General features: G+C 41.8%; 2 protein-coding genes across 4 annotated transcripts; both read right to left on the reverse strand.

Annotated features, from left to right (window-relative positions):
- Positions 1 to 139: 139 nt before the first annotated feature.
- Positions 140 to 6,439, reverse strand: tpra1 (transmembrane protein, adipocyte asscociated 1). Its single transcript, XM_068720493.1, has 11 exons — positions 5,938 to 6,439; positions 4,976 to 5,159; positions 4,720 to 4,852; positions 4,281 to 4,367; positions 3,651 to 3,723; positions 3,381 to 3,460; positions 3,179 to 3,289; positions 3,038 to 3,098; positions 2,720 to 2,822; positions 2,281 to 2,361; positions 140 to 2,195 (listed from the first exon to the last, which is right to left on the reverse strand). The coding sequence occupies exons 2-11, from the start codon at positions 5,146 to 5,148 to the stop codon at positions 1,925 to 1,927; spliced, it is 1,173 nt and encodes a 390-aa protein (XP_068576594.1). The 5' UTR covers positions 5,149 to 5,159; positions 5,938 to 6,439; the 3' UTR covers positions 140 to 1,924.
- An 84-nt stretch (positions 6,440 to 6,523) lies between these two features.
- On the reverse strand, positions 6,524 to 9,683 carry trim107 (tripartite motif containing 107). Of its 3 annotated transcripts, none has more exons than XM_068720492.1 (2): positions 9,578 to 9,683; positions 6,524 to 8,338 (listed from the first exon to the last, which is right to left on the reverse strand). In XM_068720492.1, exon 2 carries the CDS (start codon positions 8,325 to 8,327, stop codon positions 6,753 to 6,755), a length of 1,575 nt encoding a protein of 524 aa, XP_068576593.1. In that variant the 5' UTR covers positions 8,328 to 8,338; positions 9,578 to 9,683; the 3' UTR covers positions 6,524 to 6,752. The 3 variants fall into 3 exon arrangements, with proteins under 3 accessions (XP_068576593.1, XP_068576591.1, XP_068576590.1); XM_068720490.1 differs by having other exon boundaries at positions 9,566 to 9,668; XM_068720489.1 differs by having other exon boundaries at positions 9,017 to 9,665.
- Between the last annotated feature and the right edge of the window lie 190 nt (positions 9,684 to 9,873).

The raw sequence follows: 9,873 nt of genomic DNA on the forward strand, positions 1-9,873 counted from the left end.
ATGAAACCACAGTCTACCAAGGAAACAGAACAAAAGCACACACAGTCGGAGTGAGAGAGTCCTGAAAATTAAAGTATTGAATTACCAAAAAGCAGCCAGTGAGTGGTGTCTTGTTCAATCCCAACAAACGAACAAATGAAAGAGTCCATGGTTTATTCTGTAGGTCACAGAATGCTCAATACATTGCATTAATATGGGCTGAATATTATACAATCAATGCACTTAAGAAGGCAAAATTTACAGATCATTTGCAAAATGATTTAAACACCAAAAATCAACCAAGAGAGAGGACTTCCGTAATAATTGCACCTTTCCAACCCATGTCACGAATCAGCGAACTGATTTCCTAAACACAATTCTAACTCCCAAGTTACACAGCAGTAATCACCGGCACTCAAATTGGAATATATAATATTTCTAAGAGTCAAGGCAAATACTGTAATTTCTTGGTTATACACCACTTCTTTACGGCGTTGTTGCTTTTAAAATGATGAAAAAATAAATGCTCTGTGTTTTCTGCATCCAGGTCCCCACTATCTATGAATACTGCTAGCTTAAATACAGTAATCCATTCATACCAAACATATAGCATTTTCAGGGGGAAACACACATACATCAAACTTCCTTGGTAGGAATAAGTAAAGGTGATGTGTGGTGGTTTATAAAGACTAAAGTATGATATTGTAGTAATACCAAAAGATGTGAAATAACTGATTTAATGAGCAGAACAAAGAAGCATATTTGCAATATGTGGATAATTTGTTCTGCCACAGTCCAGTAGTTTTCTCTTGACGCCGTCTTATAATGACTCGTATCGGACATACCAGTGGCCTGAGCCTCTCTTAATATGTAGTTAAGATCTATATGATTACACTGCATCAATACCATCATTTGATACCATACAATTTAGCGATATTGTTTATGGTCTAATTTGAGCACTTCTAATAACAGTCAGGAAAATACAACCGCAGGAACAATAGATATTGGCATAAAACTAAAAGCTTTGTATCAGCAAGCAGAGATGAACCAGATATGCCGATATGGAATGAGGGCATGTCTAATTTGGAATACAAAAAAAAAATCACACATGTAATAAGTCCTTCTAAATGACTGAAGCTAACAAATGTGCTTTCAGTAGCAGGAATTATTAATCTGGTATCAGAAATTAAAGCAGAAGTCCAGAATAAATTAAAGGAGAGACATGACAGATGATTCCTGGTAGAGAGTGTTACAGATGGTTTGTGATAAGCGTCAATGCTGTGCCTGTATTTAGGTATTAATGATCTTATCATATTGCAGTGACACACATCACACTTAACACTTTTGTTCCTATTTCATAAGACGGTACACCAATCAAAATGAACTAGCTGTAGCCAGTTGAGTCACAAATCTAATAGAAGGCAGCAGACAAAGTGAGTTTAGATGCCGTCACTCAAAGCTACTTGTTGGAATGTACAGATGTTGAGTTGCCAACAAAAGAATGTTCGACTTTAAAGACTTGGGTACTTAAAATGAGGTTAAAATTAAATTATTGGGGATTGAGCAGTCGACGCTCGAAGTCTGGAATGACAGAAAATGTGCTGAGTCAGTAAGCTCCACACATTCAAGAGCACGTTGATCAGAATCCACACGGTGCCACAATCAGAGACAGGACTCCTAGTGTGGCGCAACAGCAGCAGTGCACTCTGGCAACAGTGTTACAAAAGCAGTAAATCACAGTCCTCCAGATCATAAGCTAGAAAAAGCTATCTCCTTTAAGTGTCCACTCGTTAACTTATCCCGGCGTTAAAGCAAGACCAAGATTACCCGTTCTTGGTGTCCCGACTACTTTGTTCTGCATTTGTTTTTGGCCAGCCTGCATTACACAAACACCTAAGTCCAGCTGTATGACCACCTCTGTTCCTCGGTTCTCCTCTTCAGTCCTTCACGCATTGATAGGTCTCCAGCGGTCCGCTTCAATGCTGTTAATGCTGCTGGACCCATAGGGTCCGGAGGCAACGTCATCTAGGTACGCTCCGACTATACGAGAGCTGCTGGGACCAGAACCGTCGATCTGGGTGGAGGAGTAGAACAGGCCCTGGTCGGTCAGCTCCTTGCGACCAAGAGTCGTGGCGACGGTCGGGGGAAGGTGGACGTCACTTTCGTCCGGCTCATCCACCTGCGACTTGTAAGAGAACAAGATCTTGGGCTCTGACCTGTGGAAAAGGAAGAAAGTAGTGAAACAAGGGCAACTGTCAAATATGAAGTAGTGTGTTATGTGACACGATTCCTTGTACAAACCCAAAGAAGCCCTTGAGGAATGTGACATAAATGAGCGGCGCAAAGGCGGAGAAGTACAGGAAGGTGGTGACATCCACGCAGCTGTTTCAGAAAGACACAAAATAGAGACAGGTTTCACACTGTGTGAACAATCTCATTAAAAGTTAAAAGACATAAGGACACGATAAGCTTCAGTAGATACAGAAAGCTCAACCAAAAGGTTCCTGCCAAAAGGAAAGTTCAATCCAAAAGCAAAACATCTGTTATGTTCTCATAACACCCCCCCCCCCTTGACAGCTTTTCAAATGTTTAAAAACAATCACCCAGCTCCACCCACGATAGACATTTTTCTAAAAAGCACGTCCGACACTTTTAGCCATCGTTTCAACTAATCTTTTTCTTCCTAAAATACTCCCACATGTGGATTTATTGGCAGAATACTAAAGAGGATCGTACTGACCAGAGTCCCTCTATGATTCCAGCACATAGCAGAGCACTGCCCAGGCCCTGCACCAGGTTCAGTAAAGACAGGATGGCAGCATACACATAGAAACTCCTCTTAGCTGGAACAGAGGGAGTAAAACAAAGATCAATGGGCAACAGAGGACACATTCTTTCAATTAGATGTCATAATGCAGTGGTAAAAAAGATCATTACTAAAAGTGCAGAACATCCTCGTATATTTACATGGGTTACATGATACATAATGCAAGTCTTTTAACCTCAAATCAAATTTCTTCTTCTTTCAATATCTGCTGCAATAAAATGCGTAACTTACATGGAAGAGATATCCTCTCCCTCACTGGAGTTTTAGGCAAGATCACAATCAAAGAGTACACCTATAAAAAAGGGTTATATCATCAATCTATTGTTAGACATCAGTTATGAGTTTTATTTTAGAATGTTACAGGTTACTGACCAGGAAGAAGAAGCAGGAGCTGGCCAACCAGAAGTGGCGTCCTCCGTGACCATAGATGTTGAAGTCCTCAGCAGACAGGTGACTGTCTGGATACAGGATCTCTAGTGTACCCTAGAACAATATATATATATAAGTTATTTTCATTGAATTCAGAATGACAACTTTCAAAAAGGTCCTGCCTCTTTCCATCATCCGTCATTACCTGTGTGATGGAGTAGCCCAGAGCCAGCACAGCAGTGATAGCCAGCACTCGCTTTATACTAGAATTGCTCTCCAGGTGACCTGATAAATGAATAAAGAAACAGGCTTAACAGAAACAAAAACTACACAGGCACTCAGTTATATCCAGGGCTGAAAAGGGGCGTTATTAACCAAACATTTGAAATAGATCCATCATGTGAAAAGAGACAGCAACACCACACTGGTTCAAATATACAGTAAATGAGAACTGAAACCAGCAGCGCGAACGAACCGAAAGCCAGTCCCAGGATGACAACGCTGAGCTCAATCCCCAGCAGGAAGAAGCGTGTGATTTCCCACAGCACCTGAAGAGACAACGGACATAATGAGCATCCACTGTGACAGAGCAACACATGTCAACCTGAAACATACGTCAGGTCACAATATATCATCGTGGGTATGTCTTTATTCAACAGCGCAGCCATGACGGTGTGCTACGGGAACAGCGGGTTCATCCCTCTGAACTCCGTAGCGATCGGTCTGGTATGTGAGGAATGTCAGCCATGCCTTTCCTTTTGGACATGAAAGCCAAACAAAGTCCTGCTGAAGCTCATATTAGCCCCTCTGGGTATTCAATAAAAGAGGAGATGGTGATAGCTACTTCAGTATGGGGGTAAAGTATTTATGCTACAAAGCTGGGATCTGTCATTTACTACCAGTGAATAAAAAAAAAAAATCCCAAGAACCTCCCCCCCACCAAAAAAAAAACTGGACCCTTTAGAAAGTTTATATGTTCCCAGTAAAATAAAGTGAAGAGTAAATCTGAAGAATAAAGACTGAAAACAACAAGCCTTACCCATGTACCGTTTACTTTATGTCCACATTGTAACATTTTGTATTTATGTTTAATTTGCTTCCTTACTTTGTCTATGATGGTAGCAGCACTGGACGCACTGACAGTCATGGACACGACAGCCCGGGTGATTCCAACCGCCGCTACAACAAACACCTAACAAATACAGTTCAAACAAAATATTGGTCAGATTATATAAAAGAATCTGTCTTCTCAGGCCAATAAAAACATGTCCTGGAGTAGAATTAAGAGGAAAAGTAAGCACCTTCCACAGAGAAGGCAAGAAAGAAACTCATCAGCAAGTCTTTTCACAGGGTTGTTTGTCTTTGCTGTCAAACAAAACAGGTGCACTGTCCCGTCAGACTTTTTGGGGGATTGATTCAACACTGCAGCCATCTTAAATAATGGGCTGAAATACTCTTATTAATAGAGTTCACAGTGTGGCACAATGCAAAGCTCAAAATAACGACTATGATGACTATTGGTGAATCTGTAGATTGTGTCATACCAGCAAGTAAAAGGTGACGAAGATGGGGCTGGAGGTGAGTCTAATCTTTGCCCGGGCTGAGGGCAGCTTCCACATCAGGAACACGAAGAAGGCCACATTCGGCACGAGCAGTAAGATGTCCCAGAAGCGCACCCTGAGACGGAGAGATGAACGTGAGGGGGATGGATACAGAGCTTTTGGAAAAATGTTGTTTCAACTACAGGTAGTCCATTTTGTATTTCTTGCAATGCCAGACTTTAAAAGTGTTCAACTTTACCTGGAGTCTCCAACGTCCTCGAATAAAACTTGTAGACATTTGTGAGGCTTTGATATGTTGGCCCCAGCATCAGGTTGCAAAGTTGTGAATGTTGACGTGTTCTCCAATGGTGTAGGTGAAATACTGCCATTGTATTCAGCAAACCTAACCACAGCAGTCACTGTGGCTAGCATGGTGTCGGACCCTAAAGGAGGGGGAATAAATAAAAAGGGCTTTGTTACGGGAAGGTCCTCTGGCTACATACAAGGATGTTGAATCCTCTTAGGTCATATAATAGTTAAATATGAGCAAGAGTAGAGTAAAACACTATGTTACTTCCGCCAGCGTTACAGATGGTTAGGATTGTTGTACAACTGTCACAGCTTTCTACACTTTAAGAAACACATTATGTAGCTAGCTAGCTAACTAGATTGACTGCTATGTCGGCCATGTGTGGTGTTACATTTAAAGTTCGAAACGACAGAAAAAAACTAATCCTGCGTCAACAATAGGAGAATTTGCATGAAACAGTGACGTTACCAAACTTGGCTTTAGTAAACAACATAAAATGACAAGAGGTCTCAACTCCAGACCGCTCTCGCTGGAGTTAGTTTGAGGTGGTAACGGGTTAAGTTAAGATAGTTAAAGCCAATCATAACATAGCCTCACCTATCTACCTATCATGTCATATGGTTTATCAGAATACTTTCAGTTAGCGAAGGGGTTTTCAGACGTTGGCTAACGCTAACCTTGCTAACGCTAACTGCTGTCGGAGGATGGGTTATTTGAGAATTAAAACAATACTCTCTGAGCTTCCGTTACAGACAAATACAGTAAAGATGACAGTACGTATGTGAAAAGCTACCACTGTTTATAAAAGCTAACGTTAGAATCAAAACAAACGTGATACTAGTGCAAGTGCGATGACGCCGACCCAACGTAACGACAGCTTAAACTGGTTAAAAACAAAATATATATCTTACCGATTCAGTGGTACAAGTGCTGTAAAATGTTTTTAGAAATAATATGACTTCAGTACATATGCGTTACACGCCGTCATACACGCTGTAATCGATCAATAAACTGATCACCGATACGGGACATAGCTGTACTGAGGATAGTTTCCTTAACAAAAATCTCCCCAGTGAGGTCAGCTGACACTCTCACCAAACAAGCAGGGGAAGTCTCGCGAGATTACATTGTGACGTAGTTTATTGCTCTTTTTTTTTTCTTCTTCTATTTTTCAAGTTAAGGCAAGTAAAATACACATGACTAGAGATTGCCATCTGCTTAGGATGTAATAATTTGAATATGATGAATTACATTATTAAGCTTGGAATAGAATAGGGCTTGTTCACGGAGGACATTTTGACAGGAAAAGCAGAAGTGCAAATAATGAAATGAATGATGGCTGAATTCCATTTAGCTTCTTTGATTTCGGCAAACCTATGCTTTAGTCTGCTGCGAAAAAGGCCCAGTGTGTAAAGAGTTTATCCGATGGAAATAGAAAAACATACAACACAATATCTGGCACATCATTTTGAAAAATATGTTTCAGGCAACAAGTAATTCAGTCACATTTATGTTTATTATCCCTGGACCTTTATGTTTTTAGAAGTAGTCATATATTACCATACAAAGCATCCACAATAATAGGCAGAAATAAGTGGGTGATCAGGGTCTTCTAGACACAACGAAAGACTTTAAATTATCATACAAAGTCTCAAAAATATTATTACTTTTCTCTTTCGGCATCACATTTGCTAAGGATATATAGTTGATAGAAATACAGGTATGATTATGAATAAACAGTGACACGGCCTTTAGGGTTCCCTGACATCATCCTGTAGGCCAGGTGCACTGGTTCAGTCAGGTTAGCCTTAAATGTGTATACATGAGTCGTTCCGCTGCTGGGGCTCACGTTGTAGAAGCTCAGCCTGTGGGTCTTGAAACTCAGTCTGATCTCCAGCCTGCGTGACACGGTGGTCCTCTTCAGCGGCACATCATGACCCCGCTCGAAGGCTGTCAGCAAGTTGTTGAACCACATCAGACACCAGGAGTATCGGCTGCTTTCCAGAGCGGAGGGCAACCCGCTGCGTGCTAGCTTCTCGCTGTAGCACACACCAAAGATCCACGGAGAACCATCGAGCTCCACCTCCCAGCAATGATCGCCTTCGTGGAAGCTCTGGGTGCTGAGGACCTGGAGGAAGTTGGTGAACCTCTGAGGAGAGGATGAGTAGGGCTGTTTGGCAGTGCTGAACGTCACCGTCTTCAAGTCCCCTGAGAGGACGAGGTTGGGGTGGGCCGTTTCTGGGTCAAAAGTCACCTCTGAAGGGTTGAGGGTGTTTCGAAGGGAGCGCTGAATCTCTCCAGATCTTTCCCTGAACGCAGCGTTCATTTCCTCCAGCTTGGGACAGGCGCGCGCAGAGTTGACTTTTGATTCAACGTGGTGGTCCTCTTCTCCTACGGGCCTGGCCATTAACTCCACAATGTGTGGTTGTAGAGTCCGAAGCTCGTCACTGAATGCAGCCTCGTCGTCCTCAGTCAGAAGGGACTCCGCTCTGAGCATGGCTTGTCTCAGCTGCTTTGTCAACTCAGATGCTTGACCGACTCGACCGCCCACGCTGGCCTCGCCTGGACTGAGCTCTTCCTCAATAAGCTGCATCACCTGCGCGGTGTAGCTCTGCGACAACTCGGCTATCTGCCCTAAAAGTCTGCGTGCTTTCTCTCTCAGCTGACCGTTAGCAGTGGTCACCTCCAACTCCCGTTCCTTCTCCTTACTCAGCACACTCTCTGCCATCTCCAACTTGAGGCTCAACTCTGTGACTTGAGATGCCATTCTAAATTTAGGTTCATCCATTTCCATCTTGACTTTGCCGCTGCCTTGTTCTTGAGCCAAAGAAAAGGACTGCTCTGTGGATCCAGACCCAGTTTGAACACCTTGCTTTCCCGTACGCACCGAGCTCTCCTCTCGGCTCGGTCCAGCTGTTGCTGTGCCCTGGTGGTGTTTTGTGTTTGACTCTTCTGTAACGGAGCTATCAGCACTCTTGATTGTTACGTGGCCCACATCAGGAAGGTTGCCAGTGGAATTGACTTTACCAGCAGTGGCTTTGTAGGTCTCTATGATGCTGCACATTTTGAGGCTTTTCACAAGGGCTTTGGTGCCCTGGTACTCTGCCTGGCACTCAGGGCAGCTGTGTTTGTCAAGGCCTTCTCCCATGGTGTGAAGGCAGGCAAAGCAATAGATGTGACCACACGGAAGAGAAACCGGCTCAGAGAAGAGCTGCAAGCAGATGGGGCACGTGAGCTCTAAAGCTAAAGCTTCTGGATGATCCAGTTTTGAAAACTTTGCGTCAGTCTCACTCACAGACATCGTGACGGGCCCTAGAAAACAACAAACAGATAACTCAGAGTAAGACCTCAGAAAAAAGTATAGTTTATAAGATAAACTTGGCTGACTTTGTTTAAGTTTGAACTTTCTACATATTGAGTTGATACGTAGAAAGTTGATTCAAGGTTCAAAAAGGAAGGAAGTTGAGATTAGATAAGAAAGTGCTTTTTAGAATCCTGCTGAACAGTTGATACTTTGAAATGCTTTTTATTTTTGCACTTTAGAATTATGAGAATTTATAAGCTGCAAGTCAATCAGTAAGTGTTACATTTAATGGAAGGAAACTACTTGCTATTTTATCATGTTTTTATTTATTTATTGCTTATTATGTTTAACATTTGAAAAGCTGTCAATAATTTCTTACTTTGTAATTTTTAAATAAAGTATTTACCATTTGAAAATGATTTAAGGTCAAATAAATAAATAAATAAATAACTATAAACATCGAAGTCATAGCCAGGACCTTAGTAATGAGTCCCCTTTCACTAAGAAAGTTATGAATAAACACCAAATATATTAAATTGTATTATCTTGCATTCATATATATTGTGTCAACTGTTCAGTTCTGTTCTGTTAATTATATTGTATATTCACCAAGTGTACAAGTGTAACTGAATATAAACTGCTATAAATAACAAATTCCAACAAAAAATACTGAGAACATAACTTACTGCATCTTTCTTGCAGGTGTAAAAAACACGAAGGAAGTTACCAACGCGTCCCCAGCATGACTCAGCACAGCACAAGCAACCCAGTCTACGCATGCAAGTATAACCACAGACGAAACTGTACACAAGCTGGACCAAGGTTTCATCGAAGAATGTCGATTGTCGTAAATGTGCCTATTGGCCATGAATGTTTAATAAGGAGAGGAGCTCTAACAACGTAGATCACACTGTCGCCTGTTTAACTTTGGTTGTTCTGGCAATGCGAGACTAACTCGTTAGTTTAGTTTCGATTTCCTGCGAACAGGATCTCCATGCGGCCAAATCACTCACATCAAGTTTTGATTCCTCCAGTTTAATCACACTTACTGTACTCTGGCAGACGTATTCTGCTGCAGGGTATCTTTGATTTCAATTAATTCGGCTCTGCTTCCCCACGAAATAATTAGGCCGATATAATTATTAATACGCTCAAGCTAATTCTGAACAACCAACTATCCCAAATATGGATTATTCGTCGCTAAAAGTAAAAAGCAAGTGTAAAAAGAGGCTTACCTATTACTGTACTGTGTCGCGTCGGGGCTTCCTGTTCAGCTAAGAGTCAATAAAACGCGGTGATCAGCCGTCAAATCCGCCATTCAGCAACACTTCATGTCCCATTGGAGCTCAATGAGGTCATCCATCTCCAGCATGTTTCAGTCTGACTTCACGTGTGCCAAACCTTTACCCCCTACTGTCTACTGTGGTAAGTGTCACGTTGTTGTTCTACATTGCACAATATACAGAATATATGTAAGAATTCAAAACAAACTACGCAGTGATAGCAATTGTAAATTTTAATTGTGAGCTCTTGCAATGAAGTG

This window comes from Cebidichthys violaceus, unplaced genomic scaffold, assembly GCF_023349555.1.
Source record: "Cebidichthys violaceus isolate CVI_PGR_0920_01 unplaced genomic scaffold, fCebVio1.0.p SCAF_25, whole genome shotgun sequence".
Lineage (NCBI taxonomy): Eukaryota > Metazoa > Chordata > Actinopteri > Perciformes > Stichaeidae > Cebidichthys > Cebidichthys violaceus.